Raw genomic sequence first — 20,481 nt, 5'->3', positions numbered from 1 at the left:
CTTGGCGCCCACCACAACTATGGTAGATACATGCTCATCCACCTTTTTCTGAGCTTCCACAAGGTGTACAAGCGTATGATGGGACGCTCGGGCAGCATTGAGAATACAACCAGTTCATCACACAGTACTAATAGTAATGTAGAATGGCTGCGGGCCATTGAGAGCCCAGCTATCCGGCTTGAATGGGCATGTTGGAAAATATAATAGCCTCTCTGACTCCTGGATGTTCCTACTGTCTTGACCAAATTTGCTTTGCTGTGCAGTTCACATCTGCTCAAATATTCCTTGTCCTAGAGAGTCTTATCCTTGAAAAACCAAATCCTCCATCACGATGAAGTTTTCGACCATTACGGCTGCCATTCTTTCTTCTGCCGTCCTCCCGGGTGTCATAGCGGAAACTTTGAAGTATAATCGCGACTATGACTACGCTCAAAATACTGCACTCACCTTATTTTCCTGCTCAGACGGTGCAAATGGCCTCATGACAAGATACGGGGTAAATAACCTCCAACAACTGGGGAACAAGTTACAACCGAATACAAATGTCGGTGCCTCGCCTGCTGTTACAAGGTGGAATGATCCAAACTGCGGGAGATGCTTTAGAGCAACGAACCCCAGCAATAATAAGGCATTGAACTTTGTGGTTATCGAACAAAACTCTGGTGTTGTGACTGGCGAAGAGGCATTTCGTCTTCTGTCTCCCTCCGGAACAATTTCGGAGGGGACGCTTTCTGCGAATGTTGCAGAGCTTCCATCTCAGAGTTGCTGGAAATGAGTTAGGAAATAGATGTTCTCACTATCGTCCTTCTACCATTGTTACTGGAGCATTGGGGCAAGCCATGTTCATGTTTGTCCGTCTTCTGAATCCAGAGGCATGAAGGCGGTATACATAACAATTTCATTACTGCCCTATTCAAACCCTCCACCACTGCACTTCATCTGCTGGAGTTAATCATTGATGTAGTTTTCTCTTACAAGCAAGCCCACTCCTTAGTACTCCTTCGCAAGGTGTACCATAAGTTCGGAATCATTTGGGTCTCACCCCTGAAAAACCTCACTTTAAGTGTTCGCAGTGTCTTATTGGCCCAGATGCCAGGATTATATCATGTGATGTCAGATTGACCCCTCTCGCGACTCAGAGTGACTACAGATCCCGGGGGGTTGGTGGCCTGACCTGCGTTCTGGCGACTCAGATTGACAGGAAGGATCATCTTCCTCATCGAGCACCTTAGTTTGACCTGCAAGATCATTAATCTTTTGGAATGTCTTCCGCAGGGCTGAATAGTTCGCTCTCCCTTTCCACTCGTCTTCTCTGTTACTTGGGTCCTCCGTCCGCCCTTCTGCTCATAGCCACCACATCTCCAAAGACCGCCCTTCTCTCTCCTCTAAGTCTAGTTCCAACAGCCGTGTTCTACAAGAAATGGAGGAAACGCAGCAATGCCTCTCCCGCTCGACACGCGGAGCTAGAACCACTCATCTGGACTTTCACCTTAAGCGGCACCCTCGGTTTAGCCACCGCAGCTGCTGTCCAAATGGGCATTTGCCAAGCCGTCAGCGCTGCCCTCTTCTCCTCTGAGGATGTACGCACCGAATTCTGGACTGAATTTGGTCGTACGACTATTGCCGGGCTAACAGAGGAGCAACTACTCCGCCGTGCCGAACTAGCTTCCTCGTGGCAGAACTGGGTTTTCAACGGTGCTTTGACGTATCTTGCCGCTGGATTAGTCGAAGAACTCCTGAAATATATGCCGGTCGTCTATGCGCGACGGAGAGAAGTCAAAAAGAAACAACGCCGCGATAGGGCATACATTGACTACGTCCTTGCCAGTGCATTAGGCTTCAGTGCCGTTGAGAACATTGGGTTCATCTATTCAGCCTGCGAGGGAGGCCAGGAGAGCTGGCCAAAAGTACTGCTGACGTTCGTTGAAAGAGTTGTGCTGGGTCAACTGGGGCATCTTTCTGTGGCTTGTCTGACGGCGCTGCGGGCTACGCGGAGGGATTATCATGGGGACTCCTTAGGGCTGTGGGGAGTGGTTGGTCCCGCGGTTTTGTTTCATGGGACGTATAACTTTGCGCTCATGAGTGTCAGTGCTATGGAGGGGAATGTGGGTTGGATTCATCCAAACGGACTGCAGAATTCGGTGTTGGTCCTCGGGTTGGTTTCGGGGATGATTGGGCTGGCTGTTCGGAAGGTGAAACGGGAGTGGAGAAAGGTGCAGAAGTATGAGCACGACCGTTTGAAAGATGAGGAGAGTCGGAAATAGTATGCCTTTCTCGTTCTGGACTGATTTCTCTGTGATGTAGCTCGGCATATGATATGTATATTAGTGATATCTCCCCTCAATGATGATTATTCAAACAGTAAGAAGGATTATGCATACTTTATGCTTCAATGCTCTGATATTCTCCTTTAGCAGCATCTTCTCTTACTATATTGGCAGCTGGAGGTACTGATCATATTAGGAGTAATTCATGTCATGGTGTAGGTTAGGATGGACTTTATACAAAAGGTACACATTGAAATTTACAAGATTACATATCCCACACCATTCGCAGCCATAGACGGGGACCACAAAATAATTGGGATATTGAACCCTTATATAGTAGTGATATCATATACTTATACAGTACGACATTGGATCCTACTATACCTGCTTGACGTATATAGTTCACCATGTAGTACCTGGGGGTACCCTCGTGGCGTCTTTCTATCCTTAGATCAATATTTAGATTCCAACTATTGGAAATACCAGCCGGTAACAGCAAAAAGAGTGATGGGTTCTTTCGTACGAATGTAGTACACTGTAGTCTGCAAAAATGTCCCTACAACTGAGTTTGTTTCGTCGGCTCGGCCCGCATTCAGGAACTCAAGGAGATGGGAAATGTTATAAAATCCTAGGGCACTTGTTGGTTCTGTACAAATGATATCTTTCACTGTAAGATTGAAACAATTGGTCTTTTTGTGGACCAATAGAAATGTATTCTTGACCAGCCTTGTATCCATTGTCGGCGCTGGCCCCTCACAACGAGCTGACGGTGCTTACCTTTTTATCCCCTCCTTCATCACCTTCAATTCAGACCTTCTCCCCCATTGTCGGGGACGGCTAGCGAATGATTCTCCCTTGGGCGGTTATTATCTTTTGCTCCTTGCAGCCTTCAACTTGACCCGCCTTCATTACTGTTCTCACTGCCCTTGCGATTGCAGCATTGGCTTGTGGAGACCTCTATTCCATTTGACTACATAGGCATTTCCTTTTGTAGCCGACATAATTCCTGTCAAATCGAAGCCATGCCCAGCGTAAAGGATCGCTGGAAAAACTGGAGGGCTAGGAAAACTAGGAGTCCGAACGATAGCTCTAGCGATGTCGCCTCACCCACTCCCCCGCCAACAGGTAAGTTGCGAGTTGAAAGCCGGTACTCGGCCATCTAGATCTCTACGACTGTCTGTCTGCTAAACGGTGGAATACATCAGACAGCGAAAAAGTCCCGTCCAGCGACGTGGTGGAGTCGCCTCCTTCCTCGGATCCATCTGGGAAAAAGGCCGAAGTGACAATCGCGACCTCCGGAAACCGTCAGCCGACAACAACATCACCTTTCAAAGCGATGTTGGATGTCTCATCTGATACTGGTGACCGTGCGCATGTTCCTCACTCTGCCTCGCTGGTCGTCGATCCTGCTCTGGCCGGACCCGGACCCGAAGAGCACTTGACGAAACAGAGCGCAGAGCTTTCCATATCCCAGAGAATCTGGAATGCCGCTTACGATAGCCTTGAGGAGGATAGGGCTACTGCTGACCTTGTCAAGTCTTACTTGAAGACTCTCACCGCAGTTCTCAAGGCCAAGAAAGGTTCTGGTGTCTCTGCCCCCGAAGACGATGAGCTTGCTGCCCGATTGCAAAGTCCAACCACACGTCAGGAATATCTGAAGAAATTACTCAGCGATGGTCAGGAAAAGATTGAAACGTCGTCAAAGATCAAAATGGCAGTGGGTGATGTCGCCCAGTTTGTTCTTTCTGCCAAAGGGATGATCGACCTCGCAATCCAGAACATACCGCAGGCTGCGCTCCCGTGGGCTGGTGTTTGTATTGGGTTACAAGTAAGCAGTCATCGCTCGCTCTCTTTTGGATCAACTAATGTTTGCCCAGATACTCCTGAATCCGGCGCAGGCTACCAAGTCTAACCTGGCAGGCATCGCTCATGTTACCTCAAGAATGGACTGGTATTGCGCCCTAACCGAACACCTCTTGAACAAGAACAATATTATGATCGGAACGGAGTCTTTCGAAAATGTCTTAGAACTGCTGGAGAAGGCAGTTGTGCGGCTTTACAAGGAACTCCTCCTGTACCAGATGAAGAGCGTCTGTACCTATTACCGGCATCGAGGCATCGGATTCCTGCGCGGACTAGCGAACTTGGACGACTGGGATGGTGATTTGGTGCGTGTTAAGGATGCTGAAATCGTCGTGCGGGAGTACTCGGAGCAATATTACCGAGAGTATCACAAGAGCTCTCTGCGCCAGCTCGTCGACTCTGGTAGTGAAATGGAGAAATATCTTGGTGACATTCATCAGAACTTGCAAGACTTTATCGCCTTGCAAAAGACGACGCGAAGGAACGATGAGGACAAAGAATGCCTCCAAGATCTCTTTGCAGTGGACCCACAGTACGATCTGAAGGACATTGAGGAGAAGAAGGATAAATTGCTCGACGATGCGTATGACTGGGTTTTTAGCACCGATGAGTACGCCGCGTTTACCAATTGGCTCGATGACGGGCGCAACAGAGAATCCTGCCGTGTGTTGTGGATAGACGGACCTGCCGGCACCGGCAAGACGATGCTCTTCATGGGCATCATTCGCAAGCTTTCCGGTCAGCCCTCCGCCCTTTCACCGAGTGTCTCGTACTTCTTCTGTCAAGGTACAGATCAGACCCGGAACAGCGCAACGACCATCCTGCGATCGCTGATTTGGCAGCTACTGGTGCAGCAACCGTCTCTCATCTCGCACCTCCGAGACCAGCGCAGAAATGCTGGTACCCCTCTTTTGAGAGGCGAGCGCGCATTTTATGTGCTATCCGACGCACTTCGCAGCATGCTACAAGACCCTTGCCTCTCCCCAATATATTTCGCTATCGACGCCCTTGACGAGTGTGACCGGAAAACCCCGGGCCTGGATCAGCTCCTTCAGCTGATTGATTCTTCGCTTGCTCTCTCCAGTAAGGTGAAATGGCTAGTCTCTAGCCGTCCGGAGATTATTGTTTACGCAGGCGGCAAGCAGCTTAAGGATATTCATGCTTCAACAGTTTCGGTGACGTTGGACCCTAGGCTTCTGGAAGGACCAGTCAACGCATATATTGACCATAAGCTTGACAGCATGAAGGGAAAAGACGGTTATGATACGGATACCCTGGCGCAACTTTCGGACGAGATCCGTCAGCGAGCTATGTCCACGTTCCTCTGGGTGGCATTAGCGTTTAAAGAACTGGACGGAGTGGATGGGTGGGACGCCGTTGAGACCATCCAAAGGATTCCCTCAGGCTTGTCGAATGTGTACGAACTAATTATGGCTCAAATCGAGAAGGACAGTCCGGAAAACCAAAAGCGCTGCAAGAACATATTAGTCGCTGTGGTTCTCGCATATCGTACTCTCTCGCTGCCGGAGCTCGCCGTCCTTGCTGGATTGCAACCAAAGATTAACCCTCGGACAATTGTCGAGAAATGCGGCTCATTCCTGACGATATCTGGCCAAACCGTCTCCCTGATCCACCAGTCCGCCAAGGACTATCTCGAGGCAAACTACACCACAAAACTGAGTAGCGGCGTCGGCCAAGGCAATGCGGACATTAGCGCGCGTTCAATCAATGCGATGGGTTCGATACTGAGATACAACATCTATGCTTTGCCGTACCCAGGTTTTGAGACCAGTGCTGTAACGCCGCCTGACCCGGACCCGTTGGCTCCAATACGGTACTCCTGTGTTTTTTGGGTCGGCCATCTATGCAAAGCAAAACGCCAGGGCTTTGAGAACGACCTGACCGAGGGAGGAGCAATCCTTAGATTTTTCAAAGAGCATTTCCTCCACTGGCTGGAGGCACTGAGTCTTGTCGGTGGATTTCGGAGAGCATCAGGCTCCTGAAGGAATTACAGACTGCTGTTGACGTAAGTCACTATTCGATTTTATGCGAACGTATGCTTATAGAAGTCATAGTCCGCCAACAACACTGAACTATCTGCGTTCCTTCGCGACATGCATCGATTTATCCGTTTCTTCCGTCAAGTGATTGACGTAGCGCCGCTCCAGGCGTATTTCTCCGGTCTTGTTTTTGCCCCACAAAGGAGTCTGATTCGGCAGACGTTCGGGAAATTTTTACACTCCCGGATATCTCATATACCTATCCCGCAACTGGATTGGAGTCCTCGCCTATATACGCTTGACCTCCATACGACTACACCCGAATCGGTGGCCTTCTCGGAAGCCGGTGATCGACTTGCATCTGGCTTGACGAATGGCATTATAAAAATATGGGACACAGCCACAGGTGGTCCCATGCAGACACTTCAGGGTCATGATGACATGGTTAATTCAGTAGCCTTCTCAAGAGACGGAAATCTACTAGCATCAGGCTCAAGAGATCACACTATCAAGATCTGGGATACATCCACCGGGGATTGCGTGCAAATATTCCAGGGGCATAACGGTCCGGTCTCCTCAGTATCCTTCTCAGCAACTAGTAAGCAACTTGCATCCGGGTCATCGGATGAGACCATCAAAATCTGGGATGTTGTCGCCGGCAAATGCGTGCAAACTGTTGAAGTGAATTATGCAGTCCATTCAGTCGCCTTCTCAAACGCCGATGCTCGACTAGCAGCAGGCTTGGATGGGGGCAGTACCATAATCTGGGACACCGCCAGGGACAAACATATGCACAAACTTGGTGACTATGGTGCGTTTGTCGAGTCAGTAGCATTCTCGGCGGATGATAAGCGACTTGCTTCCGGGGAATACCATGGCACTATTAAGATCTGGGATACAGCCACAGGTGCTTGCTTGCACACACTTCATGGCCATGAGGAGACAGTTTTCTCTGTAAGGTTCTTAAGAGACAGAGATCGACTGGCATCAGGCTCATTTGATGGAACTGTTAAAATTTGGGACACGGCCATAGGCAAATGCATGCGGACGCTTGTGGGCCATAGTACTGGTGAGATCTCATCAGTGTCCTTCTCAGCAACCGGTGATCAGCTCGCATCGGCCGGGTTTGCTGATATTGAGATTTGGGACATGGCCATAGTCAATAACACGACACCAGCCCAGGGCCGTCGTCAACGGGTCAAGTCGGTCGCCTTCTCAGCAAGTGGTCATCGACTAGTATCTCTCTCATGGGAAGGCACTATATGGATTTGGGACACAGTCACAGGCAAATGCATATGCACGCTCGAGAGGCCAGTGGGCAGTCGCTCGGTTGCATCAGTAGCGTTCTCAATGGCTGGTGATCGAGTAGCTTCAGGCGTATTCAACGGTGATATCGAGATCTGGGACGCAGTCACAGGAAGATGCATGCAGACGTTCAAGCACCAAGGCGATAACTTTTCTTGGGTTGAATCAGTAGCCTTCTCAGCGACTGGTGAGCAACTGGCATCATGCTCAATGGGTGGCAACATCAAGATCTGGGACACAGACACAGGGAAATGCATGCAGACACTTGATCATTTCCAGGTTACTTTAGTAGCCTTCTCACCTACTGGTGAGCAACTGGCAGCAGGCTTAAGGGGGGGCACTATCAAGATGTGGAGGACGGTCTCGAGATATTGCATGTGGAGGATTCGGGGCCATAGTCGTCGACTCACGTCGCTGGCCTTTTCAGGAAGTGGCAATCAACTTGCATCAGCATCAGAAGATTCCACTATCAAGATTTGGAACACGGCCACGGGGGATTGCATACAGATGTTCAACATCGGCACTTCTATAAACCAGCTACTTTTCGATCCTACGTCTACGTACCTTGTCACTGAAATTGGGCGTATCAAGGTTGATGTATCATCTCTTGTCCCTGCGATGACGTCGGAGGCTGGAGATATGACCGAGGAACAAACCTATCTTGATCAAGAGAGCAGAGAGCTTCAGGACGAAGAAAATGACGAGGACAACGACGACGAGTGGCAAGAACAGGCACACGGAGAGTTTGAACCAGAGTCAGTTGCAGAGAGGGGATCAGGTGAGGCGGGCAGTCTGGCTAGCAACAATGGTCCGTCAGAAGAAGAGTTATTCGAAGAGGGAGAACCAGCCGACTATGAATCAGTGCACGAGCAGTCAGCCGCCGATGAATTAGCTGACGAGAGGTCAACTGACAAGGAAACAAGCGAGGAGGAATCGGATGAGGAGGACCTTGCGCCTGTTTCCGCTGCCTACTACTCGGAGACAAATGTTTACGGTTACGGTCTCCCGGACCGTCCCTGGATTACGCGCGACGGCCAGGATTTCATTTGGCTACCCCCCGAATTCCGCCCCGAGTGCTCTGCCGTACAGGGCGACACGGTTGCCATCGGTTGTCGATCGGGTCAGGTCCTCATCTTCGGCTTCGCACCAGATGGATATTCCGCTGACACTTAATGGTCCCACTGGTGTTGTGTGACCGTGGCGATACCGTCGCAGTCAACGAGAGCATGGACGTATTATGTGGCGTCTTCAGCGCCTTCGTCCTGTTCTTACATCACAGTTATACAGGGCAGTGTGCTTCGCCTTATGGGCAACTGATTAACGGCCGTGATAGAGGCGATATATCCACAAAACAGAGCTGCCAGCTGGTTTACATGCCTTGGCAGCTCTTGTAACAATGGCCAAGTAAGGCTATCAGTGCTGTATCCTAGTACACAAAGACACTAGTGCCCTAGATCAGAAGAATAGAGTAGACCCAGTCAAACAGGAACATTCCCGCAGATATGTTATGATATCGGTCGTCCCGGAAGGGCTAAACTGCCGACGCGGATCAAAATCTCCAATCCTATGAGTACGCTTATTGAACTGTGGCATGCTCCAGTGGCTAGCTGATATGGGATATTTGAGACAGCTGAAAAAGCATAGACACCCGAATTGACAAAGTCCGCCATGGTTCCGGGTGAATGCCATGCTGGAGAGTTCCCCTGTTAGGATTACAGCGCATAGGGAGAAGCTGCACCGTGGCTGGACCATCGATGGTTTATGCAACTTCAGTGCGCGTACGCTCAGTCCCAGCCGGTGAGACCCGTTGAACTAATGAGTAGCCGTTTGCCAGTTCAGCTGGGGTCCTCTATCTCAAGTAACCATAGGCATAATGCAAGCATAATAACTTATTGTCAGCACGCCACTTCAATGACTTCAGCTCAGTTATCGTCAGCCACTACCAGAGTTTAAGCGCGGTCCTGCAGGATTCCCTTCCGGGGAACGCCACGGCAAGGGTCGTACCGTACTATCGAACCCGGCGATTCCGTCTTGGGGTTATACGACATGCTGACATCAAACTACATCGCTCTCTGAAGCTGAATATCATAGTAGCATCTTTGAAGAGCATGTCCTGGTCGCTTCGTACTATGGTCCACCCCGCAGCTGCAGGGTTCTACGGTTACCCCTCATTTCCTCCCGATCTCCCATCTCAACCATATTCCCCTACAGTTGCCTTAAACTCTTTGACTCAACGAGATCACCACTATCACCAGAAGATATTTTTTTTTTCCAGATCCCATCCTACATGCTATGGACCAACTCGACGGTATCCGTTTTGCTGATGGATTCGATGAGAAAGACGGGCTTCCTCGGCTGCGAAAGCTTTTGGACTCGAAGTGGAACATTTCCTCAGATGGCAAAGGAATCGAGAAGAAATACTATTTCAAGAACCATACAAACGTTTTGGATTTTGTCCACTACATTGGTGTAAAGTGCAAAAGAAAGAATCATCATCCTGAGGCCATCATGGTAAGTAAGATTTTTATATAGATTACCAGACATCTCTGACCAAACGCGCAGACATACAATTCCTTGACCTATATATGGACCACCCACAGGCCGCAAGGCCTATCCCAGAAAGACTTGGAAATGGCTGAATTCTGTGATGAAGTGGCAAGGGAGCATATACAAGTAGTTGATGAACGTGAAGCGCCAGGATGCGGCCCTGCAAGTAAACCTTGACGCAAACGCACTGATGCGCCAACACTACTAGTTTTAATGCATGTCAGCTGTGTGAGATCTATTTTCTGCGTGAGATGGCACATGGCTCGGTCATATCCGAGCCACTTGTCTATAGTTCATCGTGAGATTAATGTAGGTGCAAACACTAGTGCATGGCGCCCAAAGCGCTGAAGTGCGACATTGACTAGGTTGTCTGTGGCGTTCTGAGTAGCAAACAAGATTATACGATAATAATAGCCGAGAGAAGGCACCTGCATTGGCCTTAGTATCAGGATTCTGTTATATAAAGCGTAAATTCCCTAGAGCATTGAAGTTGTTCTTCTCCATCTGACTCGACAAGACACTCTTCCTCTATTGAAGTATATCCTTTGCAGTCAGCAGCATTCCCTACACTATTGAAAGTCCAGACATAGTGATACAAGAGCATCCTGTATGTATGCTGCCACAAAGTTCTTCAAGAATATGCTGACACTTGCAGCGCTACAATGTCCTACACTATCCGTCTCCGTATCGAGAACGGCACCTCCGACACCCTTACAGCTGTCGAAAAGACCTGCTGGTACTATGCCAACGGATGCACCTGGACCGAGAAGGACGGCGAGCATGTGCTGTTCATGGGAGGCAGCGGTACCTCTGGAATGCTCCGCTTCAAGACATCCTCCGGCGACTTCTTCACCGTGGTCCTGGGCATGCACAATTACAGCCCATGGTCTGGTTTGCTAGTGAACCTACAAGATGATGATACAGCACTGAAGTTGCATCCGGAATACTACAACGGGGGCAAGTTCTCGCACTCGGCGCCTGATGCCTACAGCCCTCCGACTGCCCATGGTAAAATGGTTTGGATTACTTTGCAGAGGAAGGATGAAAATGAGGTGTTTGCTGCTTTGAATTACAATTACGCCTATGAGGTAACGGATAGGCGAGTTTGCTAGTTTGCTGTGGGAAGGATGGGAGATATGTCATGTACTGGTTGGTCGGTTTTAGGTGCAGACGGGAAGCCCTACTTCTACACTCTATCCTCATGTGTACCAGGAGTGTATTAAGACTGAATAAGACAAATGAATATTTTCACCGACCGTTTTAGTCCGAAAGGACTGCTAGGACAAGTGAAGATTTTGGCCAGACTCGTGTTATTGCTAGCCCCTACCATCACCCCTGGTAGGGCTGAAACGGACACCAGAGTGATGAGGGCTACTTTGCTGCATGTCACGAAAGGAAGCAGTACTCTCCCCATGGCTTCCCAGACCTACTAGATTCTCACAATGGCTTGTCTGACTTTTCATCACCTACCCTGGACATTCGTCAACAGTATAAAATTGCCATTGGCCTTCTGGGCTTGTCATTGACATACAATATAAAATCTCTTTCCGGTAACGACAAAGGTGCTTCAGACGCATGGTATTGCGATGCCCCTCAATCTCTCGTCCTTTCGTCCTTGAAAGGATGATCCGCGGAGCTCAAGGCTCAATTACTACTCTGTTGTCAAAAGACGGGGATCCTATTGGGCTGACCGCTCATCCTTTAGAAGATTGCTGGATCAAATCCAATCGGCAGTGTACAATTTGGGCTAGGTGTTCCCCAGCTGATTCTGCGGACGAAAGGGTTTCAGATCGGTGTGCCTAACGTTCCTCTATGCAGGCTTTCGTGATTCGCATCGTCCATAAGGAAGGGCCCTGCAGGAGACGAATATACACCGCGAAAGATTCATTACGGATGGCCTGGCTCCAGCTAAATAAAGACGCTTTCTCCCTGTGGTTGCTCTAGATAGAGGGGATTTCATGTAAATATCCGTCTATGCCCTGTCCCAGTTCTCCTTCCACCACTCTTGATCAGTGTGAATCACCAAAATGCTCCTATCGTCTTCCTGGCTGCTACTGGCTCTGGCCTATGTTGCCTTCTACTTTCTTGTACAAGTGATCTACCGTCTCTTCTTCCACCAGTGGAGCAGATACCCAGGTCCTAATTTGACTGCAGCCACCTTCCTCTACGAGTTCTACAACGATGTGATCAAGGTGGGCCAGTTCCTCTTCCAAATCGAAAAGATGCATGAGAGATACGGTAATGTTGATTGTGTACTGTCAGCCACCTTGTCTCTCACATCAGCCAGGCCCAATCGTCCGTATCAATCCTCGTGAACTACACATTAAAGCCCCCTTGTTCTACGATACGATCACGCCGGCGCAGCCCACAAACGCGACAGAGGTCCCCAATGGCTTCATATAACTTCTCCCCCCTTGTCTACCATCTCCACAGTCAGCCATGGCCATCACCGGTTCCACCGAAGCATCACGGCCCTCTCTCCAGTGATCGAAGAGAGAGTCCTGAAGCTAATGCAACGCTTCCAACAAGCGTACGGCACCAAGTCAGCCATACCGGTAGCTGCTGCCTTTTCAGCCCTCGGTGCCGATGTGATCACGCACTATGCATACGGTAAAAGCTGGGGCTTCCTCGAGGACCCGCAGTACCGCAATGATATCCGGAAAGCAACAAACGAGACCGCGAATTTCGTGCATTGGCTTCGCTTCTTCCCGTTCCTGGTGCCGGTCATTCGTACGAATCCGACGCAGATAATGTGTTTCATTCATCCGGGTAAAAACCGCCTTGTTTGGATCCATGGAATCCGTCCTCGACCATGCCACCTAGTCGCAGTCCAAGCATGACGAGAGCGCCGGAACGATCTTCAGCAGACAGACAACAGACCCCTCCCTTCCGCCGGAAGAACGGAGCCTCGCCCGTGTTAAGGATGAGGCCTTGATCCTCCTTGGGGCGGGCATAGAGACCACTGCACGGATCTTGACCATTGCCACGTTCTACATGGCGAAGGGACGAGTTGCACTCGAGTGTTCTGCCTGCGCTGAGCAGCACAGCGACGTGGGCCGAGCTGGAAAAACTGCCGTATCTGGTAACTGCACGACCTCAATTGAGCAGATGACAACTGACCTGTGCAGACCGCAGTGATCAATGACTCCCTTCGTCTCTCATTCGGGACTACCATTCGGCTTCCGAGGATTGCTCCAACAGAGGCTCTGAAGTACAAGGACTATACGATCCCCCCGGTGGTGAGACTTCTTTGACTCTGTACTGTACTGAGACGACAGACACCCGTACGTATGTCCACATGGTCTGTTCATCAAGATCCATGTCTGTTCCCGGACCCGCGCACCTTCCGGCCAGAGCGCTGGATCGAAGCTTCAGACTAGCCGGAGCGTTTGACTACGTATCTAACCGGGGAAGCAGAATATGTGTCGGCATGGAGTGAGTTAACTCCACGCCAGTACGAAGCTAAGAATCGCTACTCACATTTAGTCTCGCGTATATCGAGCTCTTCATGGCCATCGCTTACATGGTCCATCGGTTCGACATGGTGCTGCATGACACGACCTTGATGATATTCGGATCGTGAGTGACTATTCGCTGGGGCTTTCCAAGCATGGTGAGCTTACGGTGTTTACAAAGGTGACGAATATGCTCCAGGAGTAGTGTCATAATGCTTGCGTTGCTTGTTACCACGAGGAAGCCAGCATGTTATTGCATCAATGTATGAAATGTCCGAGAAAAAAAATAGGTCCGTTGTCTCTTGATTCTAGAGGTTGAGACACTTCTTTACAACCAAGGCAACTTCATGTGGTTGTTCAATGACTGGAGCCGATACCTCGTTCAGTCATGGCAAGAAGTGTGTCGAGATTGAAAGACCCTAACCAGAGGTCTTGGATAGTGGGCTCTGAGTGACTTTGGCTGCGATATGTTTTTCTCGGTCGGCTAGCGGAGGTCGACTTTCGACATTGTGTATAATGATGCTCAAAGACGGAGAATGAAACACTCTCGAACTCACTCGAATTGCTTCTTCCATACCGAGTCTCGAGCCGTGCGAGCCTCCCAAGGCGGAATGCGGTCATTCATACATCTTCTTTGTGATTCTTCGTTGGGATGTCTTTTGAGGACGTGCCGGTAGTAGAGTAGACAAACGGTATATTTTCTTTGTTGCTGAAACAGCCCTACGCCTAGATCATTCTCCAATACAAATGGCGATCACATCAAAGATAGGATGGATCTGTCGCACTTGTGTCTGATATGCTCATGGGTCACAGCGTCGAGAAAGACAACCTGCCGACTCTTTCTGAATATCATCCGACGGATTCGATATGAAAGCCCCATGCTCCCGATTCTGTCACTGGCACTTGTTTCACTTTTCTTTGACACATCTCTATCAACAAGATAGGGACAATTGTTACAATGGACGGACCCCCGACTAGCACTATATATACCAGTTGCACTCCTACCAGAGGTCGATATCTCTTAGACAGATGATCCATACGTGCCGGCACGATGGCAGACTTCAAATTCAGAGGCGACCTCGCAGCCAACAAGGAGTTGGTCTGCTCCATTTCCCGCCTGCTTAAAGCCCATGGGATCCCTAACCTTCTCTGGGGCGATTTCGTCTTCAATCTCTACGGAGTACCTCTCCAAGTCTCAGTAAGCACATGTCCCAACTACAGCTTACCTTCATCTAACCCACCATGTGCAGGACTTCAGTTTCGTCATCCCCGACGATCTAATCGATAGAGCCCGCACTGTCTTAGAGATAGCCAAATTCCCACTGTGCCACCTAGGCCAGACATGCCCCGCCATCCAGCCAAACCGCCCCGCTCCAACCCCCTACGCCCACTTCAACATCAAGCAAAAAGGCGACCCAAGAAAGTGGTTCAGAGTCGAACTCCACCGGAAGTCATGCTATCTTCGTAACTGAATTAAATGGATGCATCCATGGTATTGCACAGAGCGATATTAAAATTAATCATAAGAAGGGTCGTAAGAAGCGTAGAGGAATAGAAGAAGGGGCAACAGGCAGGAGTCCTGGGCCACACAGCCTGAGACCAACGTACCAGGCGTCAAGCCCTGATCCCGACAGCCCATCAGATCATCCATTGTACCAGCCCCAATCCGAAGATGGTACCAACGAGCCCCTTCACCATATCCCCGTTCGAAGCCAGCTGACCTGCCGCGTTGGGGGTAGCTGCGCTCGCAGCACTCGAAGTCGTCGAAGACACTGTGCTGGAGCTTCCAGTAGTCGAAGTTGTGGTCGCGGTCGCGGTCGCGGTCGCAGTCGCAGTTGTGCTCATCTCATCTGTCGGCTGGATCGTCATCGAATCCGTTGGCTGAATCGTCATCGATTCGCCGTTATCGCCGGCGCTCGTCGAGGCCGTCTCACTGGCCGGGAACGTCGTCGCAACTCGGCTGACCGATTTTCCAGTCGTAGCGGTTGCCGTCGTTGCGGTTGAAAGAGCTACGACCTGGAAGCCGAGCAGATCCTGGGAAGATGCCTTGGAGAAGATCTCGGTCGCCATGCCACTTGGCTTGCCATCGCACTTGTTGTTTGTGAAGAGGAGCATGTTGATACCCTTTTCGCCCTGGGAGTCGATCTTGAATATGTTGCCCTTGCGGTTATCGATCACGATGCAGTCGCTGGGGCCAGTTCCGGACTGGCTGTGCTTTTGGTTGTCGCCGTCGGTCCATGTTACTTCCCATGCGCCTGTGGAGGGGAGGAGAGAGAATGTGGAGAGAGCCAGAGGGAGAAGAGTCGACCACTTCATTTTGCTGTGGGTAGAGTGTGGATCGCAAGAGAAGGTGGTTTGGATGGACAATTGACGACCAAGAAAGCAAACGAAGATCAATCGGTCAACTGGGGCGCCCCTTTCCTTATGATTAAACCCCACGAGCCTTGCAGTCTCTTGGTGTCAGACCATTTCTAGGGGCTGGACGCGCTGATCTTCGTATTCGATGCACGAAGAACCACTCACGATGGAAGCACGGAAGCCACCGTCCTTGGCAGACAGCGATTATGTTTGACGATACGAGCCGAGGCTGCATCATGGACAATCCCCATATCCCTGGCGAATGGCAACAAAGATGTAATTTCGGTCAACCCCAAGGCTGGCTTGGCCTTGCTCACTTGCCCCCAGAAGAGGGGACATGTCAAACGGACTCCGAAGGTTCCAGCAGTATTCGGCTAAACATGGAGACACTTGATTCAACATTTGCTATGGACTGTAATGATGATCGGATTTTTCATAGGCAGATAATATTCTAATACAGATGACGAGGATATCATCGCGTACAAGGCCGGTCTACATACATGACCTGAATTACTACGATTCCATACTGTGAGCTCCAGGCTCGTACAACGGACTGCTGATATACAGGATAAAATCAAGATGAAGACAAAATGATAACGAAGGAACCTATGTTTGAACTCCTCTTTCCGGTACTCCACAACCAAATTCTGGCTCATGCGGGACAACAAGGCTTGTTTGTAGCAAGTTAAGCTTGACTATTTCGGTATCTAAGCCAGCCAGACTTCGCTTTTGAACCCAATCTGGTGTTCCATTAAGAGTGCATTCTTAGCCGGAGTGGCTGAAGTAAAACTCAGCCTACATTGGCCAAGGTGGCGTTAAGCTACATAGTTTCGTTGAATTATGCTCGAGTCACGCAACCGCAGCCCTTAGAGCATTTGTGATAACCGCAGCATCATGGAATCTCATAACTAGTATTTCTCCTGGTTGACAAGGGATAAGCGAGAATAGGCTATTCATAATCTAAAGCTTTCCATTTGACGAAAGCATTGCAGTATACGAGGTAGACGGCAATCACATCCTTGTTTGCCAGGAAGGCCGTTGATTGCTACTATGTCGATCGTAAACTCGGATACAACAGCGAACTGCGAGCGCCCTTCGTTTTCAGAAATAACCCCAGGGATAAAATAAAGGTGTGTGGCTTCGGAAGCTGCCCACATTCCAGCATTCCAGCATTCTGCGGCGTGGCTGCTGGCGGCCCTCATCCCTTGGCCGTCCATTGATACTCGGCAAGAACATCATCTCCAGACTCCATCACTCGTGTACGCTTAATCAATTAGCCAGTATCAATTACACAATAAAGAAATGGCAGCATACGCCAGTTGTTGGTTGTCAAGGAGGAATATCGACAGCAAGTCAGGATGTGCAGGAAGAAGCCGTAACATAAACGCCCCAAGTTAATGGTCAATCCTCTAGCACGACACTTCCCCGGTTCTTAATTTAGTGATCTGACATGAACTGGATACGCGTAATAATATCCAGCAGCCACGTGGAAGAAATCAGTTCATGTATGGCCCGAGAATATGCCCTGACACATTTCTGTACGTTCTCGGAAAAGACGGTCTGTTGCTTGCATTATGCTCGCTTTTCCTATGTAGTTGATGCTCGAGATTACCTCCTAGCCGCTTCAGACTAACTTCACTGAGGTATGCGAAAACAGTTACCACAGGCCATGTCAGAATCGCCTGCGGAAGGTCAATATACGTGCCACTATTTGGATGTCGGGCACAGGGGCACATCATGATGTCCGTTTTCTAACATCTTATGGACACAGAAAAGGTATAAAGATGGCTCGATGGCCATGACTTCGAGCTCATTCAATATCAACCATCCTTTCATAATATCAATTGAGAATCAAGTTTCAATCTCCAGATATCCTCTCACATCTTTCGCTTGTTACTCCTTAGTCGCATACTCAGGTACTTTCACCCACTCAAACCATCCATACGTTACTAAGTCTTCCCAGACTACCCTCGAAATGCAATTCATCTACCAAGCGCTGTCCGCCCTGGTGGCCTCTCTCCTCTTCTCATCCGCCACTGCAGGGATCGCGCACTGCAAGGTTGGCGAGGCATGGCCCGATACCTCCAACTGCCATAACTTCTACGAATGCGCTTCCGGAGGCGCCCCCGTCCTCAAGACCTGCGGCCCCGGTACTGCCTACTGCCCGACGACGGGTGTCTGTGTCCACGAGCAGACCGTCGCCAGCTGCTTCCACAGGGGTCATCACTCTGAGAACCAATAGTTCTACTTTGAGTTGCGCGTGTTTACTGCTATACTGGAATTATGCATAATTCATTGCATTTGAGACTGGATTGCATTTGATTCTGCTTTGGGTTTTATACCATGTTATGATAGAGGGAGATAGACCGAGTTGTATTATCAGAACTGTTTTTGATGCTGAGGCTAATCATCGTGATTTCATGTCATTCCCACGTACATTCCAGCATTGCATTCCCCAGGCTTTGGGCTCCTTTCCTTTAAATGTACCGTCCCCTGATCGCTCCTAAATACATCTACAGGACCGCTTATTGTGTAGCAACTGGGCTATCATGAATATCGTGCATTATGAAGAATAAACAGCTCAATTGTAGACTTCTCTAGGCATCAACGTTAACAGCGCACCTCATAACAACCAAACTTGTTCCCCTCCGGATCGCTGAAACTTCATAAGCGAAACCATACGCACTCTCAGTCGTCTTCGCCTGAATGACGCATCCACCTAGCTCGTTTACCCTTTTCTCCATCTAACCTAGTCAACATTGTCTCATCAAACGGGTAGATGAGCTGACCAATTCAAGAGAATCGACAATATAATAGACAGTCACCCCTTGAGCCCCCTGCTCTATTCCCGGCCCGTCCTGAGACATTTTGACGATTGCACCGGCAAGTCCTACACCGTCAGTTTGCAACACACCTATGAAGGAGAAAATACCTTTAAGGTCAGAGAATTTGGAATGCTGCATCTGAGTTCCATCCTCAGTTGCTCCGCCATGCGCTGGTTTCCGTTCCCACGACGGGAACAGAGATGTATAGAGTGTCTGCTATCATTAGCTGCCGGCTTCCTGTGTCTGATTGACTAACCTTGAGCTTCTCTACGTCCTGGGCAGCAGGGGCTGCCTTCTGGGGGTGGATGCCATTGTTGCTTCGGCCAGCCAATAGTTGCACTGCTATTCTCTAGGTGAGTCACTGCACTCGATGATGTCCGAATAGGTATAATAGATCATAATTCGAAAGAATTCTACGACCGTTTCATAAGATGAACAGGGGAATGTCGCGCTATCAGTGAATACGAACAAGTGAATCCCAAGTGCGGGGTTCTCAGTATATAACTTGGCCCATCTTCGGCATTCATTATCGACTCTTTTACAACGTAACAGGCATCCAACATACGTCTTATATTGTAGATCGCTAAAATGCCCCGTACTCGCCCCCGACGACTCAACCACCTGCAAGGCATCAATGTGGACCAGATGGCCCAGATCGCCGACGCAGGAAGCAACGACTACCTACGCCTGGAAAATTTAGACGTCAACATTCCACCGGATCCAGAAGCTCTAGCTTACACGCAGCACGCCGTCACCGACGAGGCATGTAACAGCTACCTCCCATTCACCGGCAAAGCCCGCCTGAAAGACACCGCAGCCAGACACGTCTCGCAGCTCTCCGGTATGGCATATTCCGGTGAGCGCAACTGCGTTATCTCCGTGGGCGGCCTATCAGGTATCCTGAACGTTCTCCTGGCAACCATCGAGGAAGGCGACGAGGTTATATTAACGGATCCGACCTACCGGGGGCTCATCAATCGGGTTCTTCTTGCAGGCGGCGTCCCCAAGCTTATGCCCTTCACCTTCCAGCCAGGGAAAGAGTGGAGGCTGGACCAGGCCGCGCTGCGGGAGGCGATTACTGATAAAACTACTGCGATGCTGCTCATGTCCCCGTCGATGCCGAGCGGGGGCTACTTTACCCTAGAGGACTGGACCCTCATTGCGGAGATTTGCGTACAGAAAGACCTGCTTCTCATTCTGGATGCTGCGATGGAGCGACTGGTCTTCGATGCACGGCCGGTGATTCACCCAGCCAGTTTACCTGGGATGTTCGAGCGAACGGTTACCGTCGGCTCGTCCGCCAAAGAGCTGCGGATGATCGGATGGCGTGTTGGCTGGATCGTGGGACCAGAGGACCTCATCAGCGACATAGCGGCGGTCTCTATGGCCAATGTCGTCGTGCCTGTTGGGATCGCTCAGGAAGCCGCGGCTACTGCGCTGGACAGGTCATCAGAGAGTATGGCGCCGTATGTGGCTGAACTACAGGCCCGCCGGGATCTTGTCGTTGCGGAACTCGATGGATTGCCCGTTGGGGTCCCTGCGGGTGGGTGGAGCCTGCTTCTCCGCGTGAGCGATTTCGGGCTGGACGCGAGCGCGGCGTCGAAGCGGTTGCTGGAACAGGGTGTGTGCGCAACTGCTATGGATGGATGGGGAGAGGTGCACGGTAGCCAGTATATCCGGTTTGTGTTCTCCAATGAGACTATTGGGAGGCTGAAGGGGCTGGGTGCCAAAGTGAGGAAAGCGTTGGGTATCCCCAGTGATTGAACTGCGGATCAGTCGGAAGTTGCAACAGTTATGACTGTTTTCCAAGCATAAGTTTCCTGATAGAGTTTGGCTAGTGGTCATAAGTGTTATTTCCGTT

The 20,481-nt window shown here is 50.0% G+C and overlaps 11 protein-coding genes across 11 annotated transcripts; 9 read left to right on the top strand and 2 right to left on the bottom strand.

Moving 5' to 3' along the window:
• Nucleotides 1-331: 331 nt before the first annotated feature.
• P174DRAFT_413356 (uncharacterized protein) lies at nt 332-982 on the top strand (the record flags this gene model as incomplete). The annotated part of the gene is made up of 1 exon (XM_024824345.1): nt 332-982. The coding sequence occupies one exon, from the start codon at nt 332-334 to the stop codon at nt 773-775; it is 444 nt and encodes a 147-aa protein (XP_024679071.1). The 3' UTR covers nt 776-982.
• Nucleotides 983-1,166: 184 nt separating this feature from the next.
• Nucleotides 1,167-2,378, top strand: P174DRAFT_445379 (uncharacterized protein). The gene has a single exon (XM_024828327.1). The coding sequence runs from the start codon at nt 1,263-1,265 to the stop codon at nt 2,262-2,264; it is 1,002 nt and encodes a 333-aa protein (XP_024679070.1). The 5' UTR covers nt 1,167-1,262; the 3' UTR covers nt 2,265-2,378.
• A 911-nt stretch (nt 2,379-3,289) lies between these two features.
• Nucleotides 3,290-9,093, top strand: P174DRAFT_507178 (NACHT and WD40 domain protein; the record flags this gene model as incomplete). Its single annotated transcript, XM_024831359.1, has 5 exons — nt 3,290-3,392; nt 3,431-4,095; nt 4,145-6,100; nt 6,145-6,156; nt 6,206-9,093. 5 exons carry the CDS (start codon nt 3,290-3,292, stop codon nt 8,606-8,608), a joined length of 5,139 nt encoding a protein of 1,712 aa, XP_024679069.1. The 3' UTR covers nt 8,609-9,093.
• Nucleotides 9,094-9,727: 634 nt separating this feature from the next.
• Nucleotides 9,728-10,074, top strand: P174DRAFT_377669 (uncharacterized protein; the record flags this gene model as incomplete). The annotated part of the gene is given in 2 exon segments (XM_024822770.1): nt 9,728-9,950; nt 9,968-10,074. The coding sequence occupies 2 exon segments, from the start codon at nt 9,728-9,730 to the stop codon at nt 10,072-10,074; spliced, it is 330 nt and encodes a 109-aa protein (XP_024679068.1).
• Nucleotides 10,075-10,437: 363 nt separating this feature from the next.
• P174DRAFT_515557 (uncharacterized protein) lies at nt 10,438-11,238 on the top strand. Its single transcript, XM_024832200.1, has 2 exons — nt 10,438-10,589; nt 10,638-11,238. The coding sequence occupies exon 2, from the start codon at nt 10,645-10,647 to the stop codon at nt 11,092-11,094; it is 450 nt and encodes a 149-aa protein (XP_024679067.1). The 5' UTR covers nt 10,438-10,589; nt 10,638-10,644; the 3' UTR covers nt 11,095-11,238.
• A 771-nt stretch (nt 11,239-12,009) lies between these two features.
• P174DRAFT_463889 (cytochrome P450) lies at nt 12,010-13,362 on the top strand (the record flags this gene model as incomplete). The annotated part of the gene is made up of 6 exons (XM_024830326.1): nt 12,010-12,277; nt 12,347-12,765; nt 12,806-12,969; nt 13,004-13,064; nt 13,111-13,221; nt 13,261-13,362. 6 exons carry the CDS (start codon nt 12,010-12,012, stop codon nt 13,360-13,362), a joined length of 1,125 nt encoding a protein of 374 aa, XP_024679066.1.
• A 1,126-nt stretch (nt 13,363-14,488) lies between these two features.
• Nucleotides 14,489-14,909, top strand: P174DRAFT_424643 (uncharacterized protein; the record flags this gene model as incomplete). The annotated part of the gene is made up of 2 exons (XM_024825215.1): nt 14,489-14,635; nt 14,688-14,909. The coding sequence occupies 2 exons, from the start codon at nt 14,489-14,491 to the stop codon at nt 14,907-14,909; spliced, it is 369 nt and encodes a 122-aa protein (XP_024679065.1).
• Nucleotides 14,910-15,075: 166 nt separating this feature from the next.
• On the bottom strand, nt 15,076-15,753 carry P174DRAFT_445376 (uncharacterized protein; the record flags this gene model as incomplete). Its single annotated transcript, XM_024828326.1, has 1 exon — nt 15,076-15,753. The coding sequence occupies one exon, from the start codon at nt 15,751-15,753 to the stop codon at nt 15,076-15,078; it is 678 nt and encodes a 225-aa protein (XP_024679064.1).
• Nucleotides 15,754-17,770: 2,017 nt separating this feature from the next.
• On the top strand, nt 17,771-18,037 carry P174DRAFT_377642 (chitin binding peritrophin-A domain-containing protein; the record flags this gene model as incomplete). The annotated part of the gene is made up of 1 exon (XM_024822766.1): nt 17,771-18,037. The coding sequence occupies one exon, from the start codon at nt 17,771-17,773 to the stop codon at nt 18,035-18,037; it is 267 nt and encodes an 88-aa protein (XP_024679063.1).
• A 338-nt stretch (nt 18,038-18,375) lies between these two features.
• P174DRAFT_297827 (VOC family protein) lies at nt 18,376-19,063 on the bottom strand. Its single transcript, XM_024821615.1, has 4 exons — nt 18,877-19,063; nt 18,728-18,833; nt 18,585-18,685; nt 18,376-18,539 (listed from the first exon to the last, which is right to left on the bottom strand). Exons 2-4 carry the CDS (start codon nt 18,756-18,758, stop codon nt 18,393-18,395), a joined length of 279 nt encoding a protein of 92 aa, XP_024679062.1. The 5' UTR covers nt 18,759-18,833; nt 18,877-19,063; the 3' UTR covers nt 18,376-18,392.
• Nucleotides 19,064-19,208: 145 nt separating this feature from the next.
• Nucleotides 19,209-20,384, top strand: P174DRAFT_424640 (pyridoxal phosphate-dependent aminotransferase; the record flags this gene model as incomplete). The annotated part of the gene is made up of 1 exon (XM_024825214.1): nt 19,209-20,384. One exon carries the CDS (start codon nt 19,209-19,211, stop codon nt 20,382-20,384), a length of 1,176 nt encoding a protein of 391 aa, XP_024679061.1.
• Nucleotides 20,385-20,481: the final 97 nt, after the last annotated feature.

The sequence above is a fragment of the Aspergillus novofumigatus genome (assembly GCF_002847465.1).
Source record: "Aspergillus novofumigatus IBT 16806 chromosome Unknown P174scaffold_8, whole genome shotgun sequence".
In the NCBI taxonomy this organism is placed as follows: domain Eukaryota; kingdom Fungi; phylum Ascomycota; class Eurotiomycetes; order Eurotiales; family Aspergillaceae; genus Aspergillus; species Aspergillus novofumigatus.
The sequence above is the reverse complement of the archived record's forward strand: the minus strand, read 5'-3'. Positions and strand labels throughout refer to the sequence as shown.

Bases quoted from the DNA above. Each gene is read 5' to 3' on its own strand.
- P174DRAFT_445379 (XM_024828327.1), top strand. From the start codon at position 1,263: ATGTCTTCCGCAGGGCTGAATAGTTCGCTCTCCCTTTCCACTCGTCTT.
- P174DRAFT_515557 (XM_024832200.1), top strand. From the start codon at position 10,645: ATGTCCTACACTATCCGTCTCCGTATCGAGAACGGCACCTCCGACACC.
- P174DRAFT_297827 (XM_024821615.1), bottom strand. From the start codon at position 18,758: ATGCAGCATTCCAAATTCTCTGACCTTAAAG. The intron at 18,686-18,727 runs GTATTTTCTCCT...CTGACGGTGTAG, and splicing joins CAAATTCTCTGACCTTAAAG to GACTTGCCGGTGCAATCGTC. The intron at 18,540-18,584 runs GTCAGCTCATCT...TGACTAGGTTAG, and splicing joins TTGTCGATTCTCTTGAATTG to ATGGAGAAAAGGGTAAACGA.